At 39.0% G+C, this 19,892-nt stretch overlaps 1 protein-coding gene across 5 annotated transcripts in view; it reads left to right on the top strand.

The window, feature by feature from the left end:
- The window catches only part of CENPJ (centromere protein J), a 53,744-nt gene that overhangs the window by 31,858 nt on the left and 1,994 nt on the right, over positions 1–19,892 (top strand). For 2 of the 5 annotated variants that reach the window (XM_043574510.1, XM_043574501.1), the window contains 7 exons: positions 945–1,187; positions 4,924–5,008; positions 13,524–13,588; positions 14,323–14,442; positions 17,446–17,586; positions 17,910–17,994; positions 18,298–18,418. In XM_043574510.1, the coding sequence (XP_043430445.1) occupies positions 945–1,187; positions 4,924–5,008; positions 13,524–13,588; positions 14,323–14,442; positions 17,446–17,586; positions 17,910–17,994; positions 18,298–18,418 (860 nt within the window). The remainder of the gene's footprint in view (positions 1–944; positions 1,188–4,923; positions 5,009–13,523; positions 13,589–14,322; positions 14,443–17,445; positions 17,587–17,909; positions 17,995–18,297; positions 18,419–19,892) is intronic. The other 3 variants (XM_043574534.1, XM_043574526.1, XM_043574518.1) reach the window with 2 other exon arrangements.

The raw sequence follows: 19,892 nt of genomic DNA, 5'->3' as shown, positions 1-19,892 counted from the left end.
CTTCAGGTGAGTTCTCAGGTGGTGGGCAAGGAGATCTTGCTTCTGCTCATGCTCCTTGCCTCAGCTTTCAGGCACTCCCCATATCATGCACCCACATAAGCCATGTAGGTGATGAATTTTTCCTTAGTTTTGACATTGGTCTTGATTTTTATTTGTACAGTTGCAAATTGCTTCTAGACATTTCTAGGAGTTTCTTTTTTTTTTTTTAATTTCTTTTTTTTTTCAACGTTTATTTATTCTTGGGACAGAGAGAGACAGAGCATGAACGGGGGAGGGGCAGAGAGAGAGGGAGACACAGAATCGGAAACAGGCTCCAGGCTCTGAGCCATCAGCCCAGAGCCCGACGCGGGGCTCGAACTCACGGACCGCGAGATCGTGACCTGGCTGAAGTCGGACGTTCAACCGACTGTGCCACCCAGGCGCCCCATCTAGGAGTTTCTTCACAAATGTCATTTAGTCCATCTGAAACAGATCAGTTTCTTAAAACCCATTTCTTCTAATGAATCTGAAACAGAATCTGCTTTCAGGGCTGGTGGTTTTGACTTTGAATGTTTTATTCATCCCTTTACCTCAGCTCTTCATTCAATTAGTCATGATCCCTGTTAATTTTTTCTTTACCAGATAATCTCCCATTTGTTTTTCTTTCTATTTCAATTAATAGCTTAGTGTAGACCTTTATTACCTCATGGCAGTGTTATTGCAGTGAACTCCTTAGTAGTGCCTTCCTTCTTCTGGAATCAGTTTTGTTGATGGTATGAGGTGAGTCTTTACCCTGAACTCCTTTCCCTTTTCATGAAAAACTTGATGTTTTTGAAATGTGATTGACCAAGCCTTCCCTTTTCTGCTGCCTGTGCTACGGCAGCACTTATGTTTTGATGATGTATCTCTTTTCTTCTATTGCGTTATTCTAGTAATTTTTTGTTGTTGTTGTTTTGTTTTGAGAGGCTTTGAAACAGCAGATAGCAGAGTTACAGGAAGATTTGAAAAGAAAGGAAGCAAAATGGTCAAGCACACATGGCCGTCTTAGAAGCCAAATAGAAATGTTGGTCAGAGAGAACACAGACCTCAGGGAAGAAATAAAAGTGATGGAAAGATTCCGATTAGACGCCTGGAAGAAAGCAGAAGCTACAGAGAGCAACATAAGGATGGGTCCGTGTGTGACTGCCACAAAAAAAGATGGATCCATGGTAGGTTTGGAGCCAGTTTCGTCAAGTCAGGGAGATATTAAATATTTGAGCCCTCAAATTTATAGAGCTGGAGCAGAGGAAGTGGGGAGAGTGGTAGGGGATGTGATCAGAGATGTGATAGAGGGAGGTGGGACAGAGTTCATTAGGCCTTAGTTGATTCCTGTAAGCCCTTGGGTGTTTCCTCTGAGGGAGAAGTGGAGCTGTGGAGGGCTATGGTTGAAGAGGGGGCCTGATCCTTTATTTTAGTAAGGTCACTCTGTCTGCTGTTGACTGTAGACTGAATGGGGAGGAGAAGGTTATAGGCATGATCGGGAATGCCAGTTAGGAGATTGTTACTGTTATTCACACCACAGATGAGAGGGGCTTTAGACTGGAAGAGCAGCAGTGGAGGGCTGAGAAGTGTATAGGATTTGTTGATAAGCTGGATATTGGATGTGACAGCAAGGAAGGAGTCAAGAATGGCTTCCAGTAGGGTTCCTGGGTGGCTCAGTTGGTTCAGCATCCGACTTTTGGTTTTGGCTCAGGTCATGATCTCACAGTTTCGTGAGTTCTAGCCCTGCATCAGGCTCTCTGCTGACAATGCAAAGCCTGCTTAGGATTCTCTTTCTCTCTCTCTTCTCTCTCTCTGCCCCTCACCCGCTCATGCGGTCTCTTTCTCTCTCAAAAATAAATAAACTTTAAAAAAAATGGCTTCCAAGTGTAGTGTAGTGATTTGGCATAATAGAGTTTCCATTTATTGTAAGAGACCACAAGAAAAGAGCATGTATTTCTTGGGAGCGTGGATATTAGGATCTCAGGTTTAGGTGGGTAAATTTGAAATGCCTATTAGCCCTCAGGTTGAGATATTGTCTGGGAAGTTATGTACATAGCAGGAGAAGGTCAGATTGGAGCTAAAAGTTTAGGGGTCATCAGGATGTGTGGTAAAGCTTTGGGCTGGCGGAGTTCACCAAAGCTAAAAGCGTGGGTAGTAAAGAGATCCACGTACTGAGCCAGAGTGTGAGAGGATGGGGGGAGGAAAATTGACAACCAGAGGATGGAGTTAAGGAAGCCAGTGTGGTGTCCTGAGAGCCAAGTAAAGAAAGTACTTCCCAGAGGAGAGAGTGGCCAGCGATGTCAAAGGTTGCTGCTAAGTTAGATGAGGGCTGAAAATTGGTCATTGGATTTACCACGTAGGAATGTGTTGAAAGTAAAAGCCTGACTAGATAAGAGAGAATGAGAAGTTTCAGACAGAGAATAAGAACTTTCTGGAGAGATGTTGCAGTGAATGGAAAGAGAAGGGGTAGTGGCTGTAGGAAAGGTTGTTTTGTTTTTGTTTTTGTTTTTGTTTTGTTTGTTTTAATGGGAAAAGTAACAAGTGTTTCTGTATTGACAGAATTGATTCAGTAAAGAGGAAAATGCCGATGCAGGAGAAGGTGGGAAGAAATTGTTGGAGCAATGTTCATAAATGAGAGAAGGGGGGATTTAGGGAATGAAGGGAGGGTCTGGCCTTGGCCAGGAGCATGGACAGCATGTGCCTGGTAGCAGAAGGTTGAAGGTGTGGAACCCAGGCTCAATGCGTGGTACCTGTTGGTAGGAAGCTCCCTCCTAATGTTAGTATTGTCAGTGAAGTGAAAGCTTGGTCGTCAGCTGAGAGTGAAGATGTAGGAGGTTTGGGGAGATGAGAGAAGGAGAGTGAAAGGCAAAGGAACTAGGGAAGTGTAGTCTGGTTCCTGGACTGCTTTGGGAGCCTATGTAGGTTAGAGATCATATTTTCAGGTGAGAGTTGTTTGCATTATTTTCTTGTTCAGCATTTTGGTTGTAAGGTGGTAGAGAGTTATATTTTAGAAGAGGTCTGGTCATCCAGGTGAATACCACAAAGTGAGTGAGGGCATGGAGGCAACCAGAGTCACTGCGGTGAAACTTGGTTTAAGCTGCATAAGACCATAAGGTTTTGAGGGACATAGAAAATCTACATGGATTAATGAATTGTAGGACCCTGTACAGTTGGTGGAGTTAGGGTGTTAGAGGAATGAGCTAGATATAGCAGTCTGAAGAAAGTGGGGTTCTCCCCATCTCCCCAAACCTTTTATTATAACAGCTTCCCCAAATAGAGACATTTGAAAGAACAATAGGATGACCACCTGAAGAGTCACCTAGATTCAATCACTGTTAATATTTAACCACTTGTGTGTATGTGTTTTGCTGTACCATGTGAAGCTAATTGCAGAAATCATGGCATCTTACCCCTGAATACTATAGCATTTTATTAAATGGCATTGGCTTTTTCAGTAGACCAGGGTAATTATTTTGTAGAATTCCCCACATTCTGGATTCAAAGGCTTTGAAAATGAGATGTTTGCAGTTATTGGTAATTGCACATATTGATAATGACCAATTGTAGAGTTTGTCCATTGGTGTCCATGGCTGAGGGAGGATAGAGTAGGTTGGAAAACTGAAGCTAAGGCAGTGGAGTTATCTCCTGGCAAGGTGAGTACGTGTTGTGTGAGTTGTGGACATGAGACACAGAACTAGGACAGGGGTGGTTAGGCAGGAGAGAGATTTGGTTGGAATCAGTGATGGGGAGCAAGGAAGACCTACCTGTACCCTGCCTCTAAACCTAGGGGTGTAAATTCTGAGGGTGAGAAATTTCCATCCCTAGAAGGAGGCAGTGGTGAGCCATCTTAGTAAGGAGCTAGGGCTCAAAGTGGAGCAAGATGGTTGGGAAGTGTTCACAGGAGAGGTAGAGATAAGGGGGTTTTGCTGATGTTGAGGAGTAACTAACTGCCCTCTTCTCTGGCTAATCTGGCAACAGTTACAGAAGACTTTCATTTTATGTTGTCTGTTATGCCCTCACTTGAAGAATGAATATACAGTTGACCCTTGAGCAACATGGGTTTGAGCTGTGTGGGTCCACTTGCACACAATTTTTCAATAAATACGGTACAGCACTGTAAATATATTTTCTCTTCCGTACAATTTTTTTTCATTTTTTAAATTTTAAAAAAGTTTTATTTATTTTAAACATTTTATATATTTTTGAGAGAGTGCAAGCAGGGGTGGGACAGAGAGAGAGGGGGACAACTGCATTGACACCTGCGAGCCTGATGTGGGGCTTCAACTCATGAACCAGGAGATCATTACCTGAGCCGAAGTCGAAGGCTCAACCGACTGAGCCACTCAGGTGCCCCGGAGTGTATGACTTTCTTAATAACATTTTCTTTTCTCTAGCTAACTTTATTGTAAGAATACAATACATAGGGCACATGGGTGGCTCACTCAGTTAAGCATCTGACTCTTAATCTCAGGGTTGAGTTCAAGCCCTGCACTGGGCTCCACACTGGGTGTGGTGCCTACTTAAAAAAAAAAAAGAATATGGTGTATAATACATATGACATAAAAATATGTGCTAATCTGTTTATACTGTTAGTAAGGCTTCTCGTCAACAGTAGGCTATTAGTAGTCACATTTTGAGGTAGTCCAAAGTTGTACATGGATTTTCAACTGCTTCGGGGATCAGTGCCCCTAACCCCCACAGCGTTGTTCAGGGCCATCTGTTTTTCCAAAGGTGGTGTGTGTGTCTGTGTGTGTGTATAGTACATTCATAAATAATAGCTTGTTCACTCTGACCTGTAGTGATGATAAATGAAAACAACATAAACTTAAGCCATTCTCCTTGCAAGCTGAGTTTTAGTTTCATTCATTGTACTAATATGTAGACAAGCACTAATTTTATATTCAAAATTATCTCATACTATAGAATTCATCAGTTCGATTACAAAAGAGTCAGATTTCTTCAGGAACCCAGGTAGAAAAATACAAGAAAAACCATTTGCCAACACAAGGTAAGAAGTTGCATGATATTTTTACAAAATATATTAGGAATTTAAAGAATAGAGAATTTACACCTAATATAAGAAGTAAAACATTGTAAAATATCATTGAAGCCCCTGTGTATTCTCCCCAACTTACTTCCACCCTGACAACATTCCTTTGCTTGTTTTTCATTCTTTTACTACATTATGTTCATAAATCAATATAGTATTGTTTCTATGTATCCCTCTACAATTTGCTTTTTTCTCTCAATATTTTGATACCCACATTAATACATATAAAACTCTAGTTTGTTGATTTTAATAGCTATACAGATTCCATATATATTTGCACAATTGAGTTTTCCTGTTGATGAACTTCATGTTTTCCCCCAGTGTGTCAATAGAATGAATAAGGCTGAAGAAAATATCTGTCATGTGAGTTTCTCCAGGATACATATCAAGAGTAGGATGCTGGGTCATACCAGGTTTGTGCTACTGGAGGAGATTTTCCCTTTGCTCTGCAAAGTGGCTCTGCCAGTTTTTTTGCTGTCAGCAGAGTATGCTTTTTGTGCCTACCAACCCTTGACCTGGTCGGACTTTAAGACTGTGGCCAGTCAGATGGGCATGAAATGGTGGGTTAGTGTAATTTTAATATGCATTTCTCTGATTCCTGGTAAGGTCATGTGAGCATCCTTTTGTATATTTAATGGACATTTGGGTTTCCTCTTTTGTTTATTGCCTGTTCATTTCTTTTGCCCATTTAAAACTTTTTAGGGAGTGGCTTCTCTTTATTGAAGTTAGTCTGCGTACCAATCCTTTCTCAGTTACAAACACTGCCACGATCTTTTCCCAGTCCGGGTTTAGCTTTCGGTTTGTGTTTTTTATATACATGTTTTTCCTTTTAATATGGAATTTATCCATCTTTTTTTATGACTTTAAGAAATCCTTCTCAATCCTTAGGCCACAAATATATATTTTCTCTCATTAACTTTTGTTTTCACAACTAGATTTTTAATTTACCAGGAATTTTTAGAAATTATTTTCATGAATTGAATTTATAAAAGTGGATATAACATATGCAGCTTGATGGTTGTAAAGGAAATACTTGGATAAATACCAGCAAGATAAAGAGAGTAACAGCACCCCAGAGCTCTCACCTCCATGATCATATTACATTCCCTATCTGCGTAGTTTCTACTCTTATAAGTGCAGTCCTACAAAAATGCTTTTTGAACTTTCTGAATAGTTATGCTGTATGTATTCTGTTGTCTTTTATTGTACATTGTTTTTGAGAGTCATGTTGATCTGCAACTCTAGTTCACTAATTTTCCTGCAAGGCAGTTTGAATGTTTATGAATATATTAAAATTAACCTGTTGATGGCTAAATTTTTTTTAAGTTTGGGATGTTAAACAATAATGCTGTGAACATTCGTAAACGTCTCTGGTTACATTCATTTCTCTAGGGCACATACTGCAATTACTGGGTAATCAGTAAGAATGTCTTTAACACTCATAGATTTTGCCAAGACATTTTCCAAAATGATTTTACTGCCTAACCAGTAAAGTAATGTAAGTGCTTGCACTGCTCCACACCTTGTTGATACTTGGTATTGTCAGACTTCAATTTTTGCCAGTCTGGTATGGATGAAAACTATCTCATCATAGTTTTGATTTGCATTACTGGGATTACTAAATATGTTAAATACCATTGCCTATGTTTATTACCTATTTAGATTCCCTCTATGAGAAAAATTGATCAAGTCTTTTACTCATTCTGTGGTGTTGTCTTTTTCGTTATTGGTTTGTGGGGGGATTTCCCCTCCCTCCGTTGTAATCATTTAAGAGTTACACACATTGCAAATATCTTCTTCCAGTCTGTGGCCTGCCTTTTTACTCTTTATGATATCTTTTGGTGAACCAAAACTGTTTTCCTTTTTTTAATTGAAAATGTATTTGACATACAACATTGTATAAATTTAAGGTATATAATAATGTTGATATATGTATTTATATATTATGATTGCCAGTGTAGTGATAATTAATACCTCTATCATATCACATAATTGTATCTTTAAAAAAAGTTTTTTAACGTTCATTTATTTATGAGAGAGCGTGAGCAGGGGAGGGGCAGAGAGAGAGGGAGACACAGAATCCATAGCAGGCTCTAGGCCCTGAGCTGTCAGCAAAGAGCCTGATGTGGGGCTTGAACCCACCAACCATGAGATCATGACCTGAGCCGAAGTTGGACGCTTAACCGACTGAGCCACCCAGGCACACCTAGTTATTATATCTTTTTAATGGTTGAAGAGTTTAAGATCTAGTTTCTTAGCCAAATTGTTCATTATAATACAATATTACCTATATTCACTATACTGTTCTAGGACTTATTTACTACTTGTTGCAAGTTTGTACCTTTAAACAACATCTCCCCTATCCACCAAACTCCCCCTCCCTGGTAACCATGGTTTCACTCTTGTTTTACAAGTTTGGCTTGTTTAGATTCCACTTGTAAGTGATATCATACAATATTTGTCTGTCTGTCTGACTTACCTCACTTAGCATAATGTCCCCAAGGTCCATCCATGTTATTGCAAATAGTAGTATATCTTTCTTTCTCATGGCAAAATAATATTCTGTTGTGTATCTATATCACATCTTTATTCATACATTGAGGGGCACTTAGGTTGTTTCCATATCTTGGCTATTGTGAGTAATGCTGCAGTAAACATAGGCTTCAATATCCTGTTTTTATTTCCTTTGAGTATGTACTCAGAAGTGGCATTGCTGGATCATATGGTAGATCTATTTTTATTTTTTTGAGGAACTTCCATAGTGGATGAACCAGTTTATATGCCCACCAACAGTGCATAAGGATTTCCTTTTCTCCACATCCTTGCTAATACTTGTTACGTCTCGTCTTCTTGATGATAGCTTTTCTGGCAAGTGTGAAGTGATATCTTGTGGTTTTGATTTGCAGTTCCTAGATGATTAGTGAAGTTGAACATCTTTTCATGTACTGTTGGTCATTTGTATGTCTTCTTTGGAAAAATGCTTATTTAATTCCTTTGCCCATTTTTCAGTTACATTATTTTGTTATTGAGTTATATGAGTTTTTCTGTATTTTGGATATTAACTCTGCAAAAGTTTTCTCCCATTCTGTGTGTTGCCTTTTCATTTTGTCAATTGTTTCTTTTGTTGTGCAGAAGCTTTTGATTTTTGATTTGTTGATTTTTGCTTTTGTTGCTTGTGCTTATGGTGTCATATCCAAGAAATCATTGCCAAGACCCATGTCAAGGGATTACTTCCGTGTTCTCCTCTAGAAGTTTTATGGTATCAGGTTTTATGTTTAAGTCTTTAATCCATTTCAAATTAATTTTATGAATGGTCTAAAAAGAGATCCAATTTTACTTTTCTGCATGTGTTTGGTTTTCACATCATTGGTTGAAGAGACTATCTTTCCTCGTTGAGTGTTCTTGGCTCCTTTGTTGAATATTAACTGATTGTATATGTGAGGGTTTAATTCTGGGCTTTCTGTTCTATTCCATGGGTCTGTGTGTCCTTTTTTACGCCAGTACCATACTGTTTTAATTACTCTAGTTTAGCAGTATAGTTTGAAACCAGCAATTGTGATGCCTCCAGCTTTGTTCTTTTTTCTTAGGATTGCTTTGGCTATTTGGGGTCTTTTGTGGTTCTATAGAAATTTTAGCATTATTTGTTTTGTGAAAAATGTCTTTGGTATTTTGATGGGGATTGCACTGAATCTATAGATTGCTTTGGGTAGTATGAACATTTTAATTCTTCCCGGAAGTATAATGTATCTTTCCATTTATTTGTGTCATCTTCAATTTCTTTTATCAGTCTTACAGTTTTCAGACTATAGGTTTTTCACCTCCTTGGATAAATTTATTCCTAGATATTTTATTCTTGTTGATGTAACATGGAATTGTTTTCTTAAATTTCTCTTTCTGATAGCTTGTTATTAGTGCATAGAAATTCAGCTGGTTTCTTTGTTAATTTTTGTATCCTATAACTTTACAACAACATTTATTAGTTCTTAAAGATTTTTTGGTTGAGTCTTTAGGGTTTTCTATATTTAGTACGTCATCTGCAAATAGTGAAACTTTTGCTTCTAATTCAAATTGGATAAATTTGGATGCTTTTTATTTTTCTTGCCTAATGGCTGTGGCTAGGACTTCCAATTTTATGTTGAATAAAAGTGGTAAAAGTAGGCATCTTTGTCTTTTTCCTAATCTCCAAAGAAAAACTTTTAGCTTTTCACCACTGAGTGATAGTTATTTAATGTTCTTTTCCTTTAACCTTTATACTATAGTTAAGTGGTTAATATACCATCTTATTGTAGATTTGGAGTTTTCTGTATTTGATTATAAATTTTTTATTTTTTATTTTTTATTATGTTTCTTTATTTTTGAGAGGCAGAGAGACAGAGCATGAGCAGGGGAGGGGCAGAGGGAGAGAGGGAGGCACAGAATCGGAAGCAGGCTCCAGGCTCTGAGCTGTCAGTACAGAGCCCGACGCGGGGCTCGAACCCACGAACTGTGAGATCATGACCTGAGCCGAAGTCGGATGCTCAACTGACTGAGCCACCCAGGCGCCCCTGATTATAAATTTTTCATCTTTACCATTGTGTTGTTTGCTTTTACATGTTTTCATGATGCTGATTAGCATCTTTTTGTTTCAGCTTGAAGAGTTGTTTTCAGCATTTCTTGCACAGCAGGTGATTAAACTCCCTCTGCTTTTGTTTATCTGAGAAAGCCTTTATTTCTCCTTCATATCTGAAGGATAATTTTCCTGGATATAATATTCTTGGCTGGCAATTTTTATCTTTCATCACTTTGAATATGTCATTCCACTGTCTCCAGGCCTGTAGAGTTTCTGCTGAGAAATCCACTGGTAGCCTCATTTGGTTTGTCTTGGGTTTTTTTTTGGGGGGGGGGGGGGTTGTATGTTACCTTTTTTTTTTTTCTTCTTCTCCTGGCTGCCTTTAAGATTCTTCTTTGTGATTAATTTTTCACAGTTTCATTATAATGTATCTTGGAGAAGGTCTTGCATTAAGGTAATAGGGTGTCCTATTAGTTTCATGGACTTGTTTGTTCAAGTCCTTGCCCATGTTTGACAGGTTCTCAGCTATTATTTCTGTATTTTATTTTTTAAAGTTTATTCATTTATTATTTCTGAGAGAGAGAGAGAGAGAGAGAGAGAGAGCGAGCAAGCACAAGTGGCGGAGGGCCACAGAGACAGAGAGACTCAGAATCTGAAGCAGGCTCCAGGCTCTGACCTGTCAGTACAGAGCCTGATGTGGGGCTTGAACTCACAAACAATGAGATCATGACCTGAGCCAAGATTGGATGCTTAACCAACTGAGCCACCCAGGTGCTCCTCAGCTATGATTTCTTTAAATAAACTCTCTGTCCCTTCTCTTCTTGTGGAACCCCAATTCTTCCAATATTTGGCTCTCTGGTGGAATCTCATAGCTCTTGTTGGCTTTCCTCACTCTTTCTTCATCTTAGTTCCTATGCCTCTTCTGTTGTTATTTCTATATTCCTGTCCTCCAAGTCACTTATTTTCTCTTCCATGTGTTCTGCTCTGCTACAGATGCTTTCTATTGCATCTTCATCTCATTTGTTGAATTCTTCAGGTCCAGAATTTGTTTGGTTTTTGTTTATAATTTCAGTCTGTTTTGTAAAGAACTCCTGTTCATTAATTTTATTCCATGACGTCATGGAATTGTCTTTGAGTTTTCTTGTAACTTGTTGAATTTCTTCACAAGAGCAATTTTGAATTCTTTATCAGATGTGGTATTTCATGCCTTTGAGTTTTGTTGCTAGAAACCTATTAGTTTCTTTTTGTGATGCCATGTTTCCTTAATTTTTTATACTGTTTGTAGCTATGGACTTCTGCTTTCCCATTTGAAATAGCAGATACCTTCTTAGTTTTTATGATTTCTTTGGTTTTTATAGTTCACCAGTCTAGCTGTTAGAAACCATTCTTCTGTATTCCAGAAGGTGGTAAAATGGTCCAAATTTGTAGTTATTCCCCTGCTCACCAACTGTGGCCTATTTTCTGAGCATGCTCCCTGTTTACTGAATCTTGCTCTTTGGTTGTAGTTGGGAGGGCACATAAGGAGCTGTTAGGCACATAACAGCTCTTTGGTTGTAGTTGGGAGGGCACATAAGGAGCAGAGTTAGGAGAGGTGTGGGTTTAGCACTTGGGCTTTGGGGGTGCCTGTGGGCCTGAGTGGGGTACTACCAGAGGCTTGTTGGCTCTGGACTTCATGTTGAAGTGCTGAAGCAGACAGCAGGAACAACATTCCTGTAATGACCTTTGATATTCTAGTATGCTTCCTTCCCTTTCTCTTTCCTTCTCCAAGTCATGGGGATCTCTCCTCAGAGATCTGGGTGCTGTTGGAGACAGATGTTTCTTTAGCCACAACCCATATAACTGGCCTAGCTGGGCAGTCACTTGTTGCTTTTGCTTTGCTATCACTTCCTTTGGAGAGGTTGTTACTGCCACTGCCAAACAACTTAGCATGCTGCGTCTCCCTGGGGAGGGGAGCAGCTCTGGCAAGTTCCTCCCTCTCTGCATCCAAACTCATCGCTGTCCTGTTCCAGTGGCATGTTGGAATCTCCCCTCAGGGTGGACTAGACTTCTGCAAATTCTCTTTTGTCTGTGGGTATCCACCAAGGTTTGTGCTCTCTGGGTTTCTTTTCCAGTCATGGTGAATGGGGACGGGCAGGTTCACTAACTCCCTTGGATATGCATCCCTTACTGAGGTCCTATTTTTGGATGCCCAGGTGGGCAGGAAAGCTCCCAGATCCCTTGGTATGAGGTGCTGAGGTACTTTCATTTGGTTATAGATGTCTAATTAGTTGTTTAAAAAGGGAAGGAAAAAAGGAATGACTTATACTGCCATGATGCTTGATGGTACCTTACAGTTACCCACAATTCCCAAGATTCTTAATGTTGTTGAATTTCAGTTTTTTTACTTTACGGGTGGTGCCTCTTAAGTCTTCCCTATCTTGCGGTCATAAACCTATCCTCCTATATTGTCTATATCTAGCTATTCCAGCACTGTTTATTAAATAATTTAATCTGTCCCAACTTTTATAAGATATGTAATTTTATAAGGTATGTTTATACTCAAAGTAGTGAACACAGACTCAGGAGTCAGAGCTCCATGTCCTGCTCATGTGTCCTGGTCCTCTCAGTGGGTCTTTGCTTAGAGGCTTCCAGTTTCTGCTCATGAACAGCTTGAGAGAAGAATTAAGCTTCATAGGATTGAATCCTGGTTTGCTTTATTAGCTGACAACTTTGGTACATTATTTAACCTCAGCCTCGTTTTCCTTACCTCTAAAATGGGGATATTAGTCTTTTCTATGGAGGATGGTTAAAACATTTAGGAGTGAGGTCCAACAGAGCTTACTTTGCACATGTAAGTAAGGTACCGGCAATTGTTCTTCGTTTATTACATCAAAACAGAGCATTCCTCTCGTCCCCAGAACCATCTACCATCTACCCGTTTGCCCAAGCCAAAATGCACTCCCAGGGATCTCTAAACTAATCCTTCTGATGTTGATAGTTTCTGAATTGATTAATTAGGTTGAACCATATGAAACCCAGCTCTTTGGAACCTATCAGTGATTTAACACAGTGCAGTCAGAACATTTCTGTCTCCCTGGGTACTGCACAAGCCTTCTCAGATGCCCGCCAACTGCCTGAATGGACTCTGCTTCTGTTCTTTAGTGTGCTCTCTGTGTAGCATCCAGTGGCACGTACTTGAAACAAACTTGCAAATTTTGGGCATGGTTTTTTTGTTTTTTTTTAATATGAAATTTATTGTCACACTGTTTTCCATACAACACCCAGTGCTCATCCCAACAGGTGCCCTCCTCAATGCCCATCACCCACCCTCCCCTTGGGCATCATAGGAAAAAAATATTAGAATGTCAGTATATTTTTTAAAATTCACCTTAATTTGTTGTTGGTGAGTGTGTGTATATGTGTATACACTTATTCTATAACGTATGTATTACTAATATAGTATATGATTGGTGTGCTGGTCATAACCTAAACAGTTTAAACCACAGCAATTAGGTCTGGATTTTAATACCCAGTTATTTTGTCAAGCAAAATTCGAGATGTATTCTTGGATGCCTCTATTATATCTACCCTACATCTAACCTCTAACTAAAGTCCTTGTGATTAGCTCCAAAATACCTTTGGATTCATCTGTTAGGTTAGTTGAGCACCTGTCTGTTCCTCCAGATTGTAAATTCTCAGAAGATGGATATTGTCCTTGTCTTTCTTGGGTCACACTGGACTTAAGTGCCTGAATAAATATTTGAAGTTCGATAATGAACTCCTATGAATTAGTAAAGAAAAATATTAAGACTTCCTTAGCTGATGGGTAAAGGATAGTAGTTCACAAAAGGATATGAACTAAGGAAATATTTGACCATAATATTAAGTAAATTTAAAACTTTCAATTAAATATGAAAACTAACTCCGACAATTATATTCTAACAGGTAATCCATCTCGAAGATCCAAGACTGTGCCTCCTCGTGACTTAGGCAATTTGGATAAGGGACAAGTAAATCTCTATATTTTTATATATTTAAACATAGATTACTCAGGCTTGAAACTGCTTAGTTAACTGACTTAAGTTTCTAAACCATTTATAAAGGTTTTTTACCTAACATTGTAAATGTTTTTTTTATTTTTTATTTTTTAATGTTTTTATTTATTTTTGAAGGAGAGAGAGACAGAGCATGAGTGGGGGAGGAGCAGAAAGAGGGAGGCATAGAATTTGAAGCAGGCTCCAGGCTCTAAGCTGTCAGCACAGAGCCCGATGTGGGGCTTGAACCCAAGAACTGTGAGATCATGACCTGAGCCGAAGTCTGACGCTTAACCAAGCCACCCAGGCGCCCTGTAAATGTTTTTTTGTTTTTGTTTTTTTTTTTTAATTTTTTTTTCAACGTTTATTTATTTTTGGGACAGAGAGAGACAGAGCATGAACGGGCGAGGGGCAGAGAGAGAGGGAGACACAGAATCGGAAACAGGCTCCAGGCTCTGAGCCATCAGCCCAGAGCCCGACGCGGGGCTCGAACTCACGGACCGCGAGATCGTGACCTGGCTGAAGTCGGACGCTTAACCGACTGCGCCACCCAGGCGCCCCTGTAAATGTTTTTTATAAACACCAAATGCTAGCTGTCAAATCCTATAATAGGAGAATCTGGCATTCGGAAATAAATGTAAATTTTAGCTGCTTGAAATGTTATTACATGTCCTTTATGACAGATGAAAGAGAGCCTTTTGTCCTTACAGACTGCCTCACCCAGGGAGCCCCCTGAATCAGTGGACCTTTCAGATCCCGAATATAAAAAGGATGACAAAAAAGAGGAAAAAGAAGAAATCCAGGGAGAAATCAGTCATCCTGATGGAAAGGTTAAACTTTTTTTTTTTTAAATAATGAGTATTATAAGAAATAAGTATAGGTTAAAGTAGAATTGGAACACTTAAGATTCTAAAATAATTGATCTTCAAGACCACTGAGGGACCTTACGAACTTTAGTTCCTTGGGGTGTGACCTTAGCTTGAGTCTTTGGACTCCTAAAAATGCTAGACACACACAGGCATTTAGTTGCCCTTTCTAGTTTAGGGATACAGCAAAGGAGGGAATACAGTTCTTTGTTTAAACTCTGTTCTTTCTCTAAGCATAGCTAAAAAGCCTTTGTAATCTTTGGTACTTTTTAAAAGCCTCTGTTCTAGGCCTTATCCTTCCTGCAGCCTTTCTGTCCATCTCTAGCTGCACAGTTTTATTCTTGTGCTTAGGAAAGGTTTTGAGCAGGAAATCGCCTGGCTTAGTGTTCCAGCTAGAAGCAAGAATGAAAAGGGAAGGGGGACATAAACAGGGTTTGTTAGCAGGGAGGGAATGAGGTAGTTTTTCCTCAGGTTTATAGAAAATTTACTTTTCTGAATACCTTAATTTGACCCATTTTAATTGAAATGATAAAGCCAAAATTCACTGCTAGTCTTGAGGAGTGAGAAAGGACAAAATAACAATAGTCAAAGGAAGTAGTTAGACTTTCCCACCAATAATTTGTTATACTAAAGCAGAGTTGGTACAGGAAAAGGTGTTTTTTTTAAGAAGAATTCTAGCTAATAAATGGAAAAGGAATGAGAAAACTTGAGAATCATCACTTTGCAATCTCTAATTGAAATACAGGTTCTGGGCAGTAGTCATGAAAAACCATGAACCCATGGATGACAGGTTGATGGGGCTTCATGGCAGATCTAACTAATGTGACTCAGTTGGTCTTGAGTTCATGAGGACAGCGGGGGATTGCCTTCTGAATGTGTAGCTATAAGCAGCTCTCATCAGTTCCTAGAGAGTATTCTTGTCAGAATAATTCAACCAGAATTTAATCACACCTCTAGATGTGACTACTAGTTTGTTTCCAGGAAGTATAAGGATATATGAGAACATGTTAGATGACACCATAATGGGAAAGCAGTCAACCAATTCCAGAGTGTGGGAAATTTTATATGGTTAATGACCCAGGTCCTTTAATAAGTAATTAGCATTAAAAAGGGGCAGGGCAGGGACTGTTAAAGGTTGAGATTTAAGACATATATCAAGTGTTGTATGTGACCCTGTTTTGATCAAATAAACTGTAAAAAGTCTTTTTCATGAATTCAGAGAAAACAGCATGGAGGTTATACCATGATGAAGGAATTAGTTTGTTACAAAAATAGACACCTAGATCAATGGGACCGAATAGACAGCCCAGAAATAAACCCATACTTATACGGTCAGTTAATCTTGACAAATGAGGCTAGAATATCCAATGGGGAAAAGATAGTCTCTTCAATAAATGGCGTTAGGAAAACTGGACAGCTACCAGCAAAGAATGAAACTGGGCCACTTATTTATACCATACATAAAAACAAACTCAAAATGGATTAAAGACCTAAATGTGAGACCTAAAACTATAAAAGTACTTGAAGAGAACACAGGCGGTACTTTCTTCGACATTGGACATAGCAACATTTTTCCAGATATGTCTCTTAAGACAAGAGAAACAAAAGCAAAAATAAACTATTGGGACTACACCAAAATAAAAAGCTTTTGCACACAGCATTTGCACACAGCAAAGAGAACCAATAACAAAACAAAAGGCAACTTACTGAATGGGAGAAGGTATTTGCAAATTATATATCTGATAAGGTGTTAATATCCAAAATATATGAAGAACTTATACGACTCAACACCCAAACAACAAATAATCCAGTTAAAAAATGGGCAGAGGATGTGAATGCATTTTTCCGAAGACGACATACTGATGACACATGAAAAGATGCTCATCATCACTGTCAGGGAAATGCAAATCAAAACCACAAGGAGATATCACTTTACACCTGTCAGAATGCCTGAAATAAAAGACAAAAAAGTGTTAATGAGGATGTGGGGAAAAACGAACCCTTTTGTACACTGTTGATGGGAATGCAAAGTGGTGCAGTCACTGTGGAAACAGTACGGAGGTTCCTAAAAAAGTTTAAAATAGAAATACTGTATGATCCAGTAATTCCACTACTGGATATTTACCCAAAGAAAACGAAGACCTGAATTTGAAAAGATGTATGTGCCCCTATGTTTACTGCAGCATTATTTACAGTAGCCAATTTATGGAAGCAAACTAAGTGTACATTAATAAATGGATAAGGAAGATGTGTGTGTGTATGTGTCAGAGGAATATCACACAGAGGAATATCACACACACACAGAGGAATATCACACAGCCATAAAAAGGATGTGATCTTGCCATCTGCAACCACATGGATGGACCTGGATGGTATAAGTCAGACTGAGTATCATATGATTTCACTCATGTGGAATCTAAAAAATTAAATAAATAAACCAAAAGCAGAATCAGACCTATAAATACAGAGAATAAACTGATGGTTGCCAGAGGGGAAGGGGTCGGGGGATGGACAAAATGGGTCAAGGGGAGTGGGAAAAACAGGCTTCCAGTTAGGGAATGAATAAATCATGGGGATGGGGATGAAAGGTGCAGCACAGGGAATATAGTTGATGATATTGTAATAGTTGGGAGACCGATGGGAAAGCCACAAGTGAGCAGAGCAGAATGGATAGACTTGTAAGATCACTATGTTGTACACCTGGCACTAATATTGTGTACAGTCAACTATACTCTAAAAAAAGAAAATTCAGCAAAAAATGAGTTGGTTTTGGTAGAATAGGTGACATAAGAATGGTGGTGTGTTGATACTTGGGAGTTTATTAACTTTTCTCCTTTTGTGACAATGTTGCTTGTATTACGAGAGATATCAAAGTAGTCAATTTGGAAAAGAGTTAGGGACATTTTTATCATCTGGTCTCAGGAGGAAATCTCTCATATTGATAATCTTGTTTCTCTTTTTTTGTAGATAGAAAAGGTTTATAAGAATGGGTGCCATGTTATATTGTTTCCAAATGGAACTCGAAAAGAAGTGAGTGCAGATGGGAAGACTGTCACCGTCACTTTCTTTAATGGTGATGTGAAGCAAGTCATGCCAGATGAGAGAGTGGTAGGTTTACATAGCAGTGTTTTTCTACATGGCTTAAACATTTCCAGAGAGGGGCGCCTGGGTGGCTCCGTTGGTCAGGTAACGACTTCGGCTCAGGTCATGATCTCACGGTTCGTGAGTTCGAGTTCTGCGTTGGGCTCTGTGCTGACAGCTCGGAGCCTGGAGCCTGCTTCAGATTCCGTGTCTCCCTCTCTCTCCACCCCTCCCCTGCTCACGCTCTGTGTCTGTCTCTTAATAATGAATAAACGTTAAATTAAAAAAAACAACAACAACAACAACAAACATCTCCAGAGAAAAAGCATACTGACTTTGTGTCTTTACAGATCTACTACTATGCATCTGCCCAGACCACTCACACTACTTACCCAGAAGGTCTAGAAGTCTTACATTTCTCAAGTGGACAAATAGGTAAAAACTTGTTCTGCCCTTTCTTAATTAAATGGTTTCCTTTTAAAAAAAATAAGGGGCACCTGTGTAGCTGAGTCAGTTGAGCATCTAACCTCAGCTCAGGCCATGATCTCACAGTTCGTGAGTTCAAGCCCTACATCAGGCTCGCTGCTGTTAGCACAGAGCCTGCTTTGCATCCTCTGTCCTCCCCTCTCTGCCCTTCCACTGCTCACGCTGTCTCTCTAAAAACTGAATAAACTTTAAAAAAAAAAAACCAGAAAAATAAAATAAATAAAAATATTTATAGTAATTTTTTTTAAACAGAAAAACACTTCCCAAACGGGAGAAAAGAAATCACGTTTCCTGACCAGACGATCAAAAACCTATTTCCCGATGGACAAGAAGAAAGTATTTTTCCAGATGGTACAATTGTAAGAGTACAAAGGTATGATAGCTGTTAAATTTGCTTCTAGATTTGTCAATTTTCAACTTCTATTTCCAAGTGAATTTTGAAAGTCTTAAAACATTTGTATAAGTCATTCAGAATGTTTGTGAGTTTAGCACTGAGCACAGATACACACTTTGAGACCAGGTGAAGAGTTTTCAGCATTTTGGAGTTTAGATCTCGTTAGAGACGTATAGGTTCTAATATATACTCTACAGAAACTTAAAGGAGGTCTGTATAGCACATGACAAAAGGGGAATGGCAAGTATTTGTACAGAATTAAATTTGGTGAAACTGGAAAACAGTGAATAAGACACAAAGAAGGAAAGCTGCCCAGTATTTAAGAATAACCAAACAATGGCAGCAGTATTTGAATTAGACTGTTTATTTCTTCTCTGGCTTATATTTTGATTTGCTGGATCTCCCTGTCCCAGCCTGATTAGCATTTTACTTCCCTGGCCTCCCTGACTCAATTTTTTAAAATAACAACCTCTTTATCCTTCTGAGTGTTACATTTCTTGAAGTTAGAGAATTCTTCCTAGTGACGTCTTCAATCCATAATACAGAGTTTCTTGTACTCACTGTGCTGAAGGTTTGTCAAGTTCACTGTCCTACTTTAGTTTGCACCCTCCTCTCCTAGAGTGTGCATGCATTTAACTAACTTGAATTCTGTGACACAGCAAAAAAAAAAAAAAGTAAACGCTAATTCAAATAATGTAGCAACTTCTTATGCAGTGTTTTTCCTGAATATGGTTCGAAACTTTCTCTGCTGCTCAACCAAATAAATACCAATGTCTTCTAAAATTTGCGAAAAATTTTATCTGTACATTATACTCTGAACAATTTCAGAGACTTCCATCTTTTTTTTTTTTAAGTCTTATGTTTGAAATTTTCTGTAATAAAAAGAAAATATGAAAACCTCCATGTACTCATCTGTTCATTTTCCAACAATTTTTTAAAATTTTTTTTTATGTTTATTTTTGAGACAGAGACAGAGCACGAGTGGGGGAGGGGCAGAGAGAAAGGGAGACAGAATCAGAGGCAGGCTTCAGGCCCCGAGCCATCAGCACAGAGCCCGATGCGGGGCTTGAACTCGTCAACTGTGAGGTCCTGACCTGAGCTGAAGTCAGACGCTCAACCGACTGAGCCACCCAGGCGCCCCCATTTTCCAACAGTTGTTAACTCATGGCCAGTCTTTTTTCATCTAAACTCAGGCAAATGTCAGATATTAGTTCATTCAGGATTATTTTGGCATTTTTGATTTATAGCAGTGGTTCTTCAACTTCACTGTGCATTAAAACCACCTGAAGGGATTGTTCAATTGCAGAATGCTAGGCCCCATGCCAATAATTTGCATTTTTAATGAGGTCTCAGGTGATGCTGTTATCCCTGGTCCCAGGGCTGCACATGATAAAGCAGTGGCTCTCAAAATGGCTTTTAAGTCTAACACTTAAATGTGGCGCAAAGCCACTAT

Source organism: Prionailurus bengalensis, chromosome A1 (assembly GCF_016509475.1).
Source record: "Prionailurus bengalensis isolate Pbe53 chromosome A1, Fcat_Pben_1.1_paternal_pri, whole genome shotgun sequence".
Taxonomy (NCBI): domain Eukaryota; kingdom Metazoa; phylum Chordata; class Mammalia; order Carnivora; family Felidae; genus Prionailurus; species Prionailurus bengalensis.
Note: the sequence above shows the minus strand (reverse complement) of the source record. Positions and strands in the feature narration are given on the sequence as shown.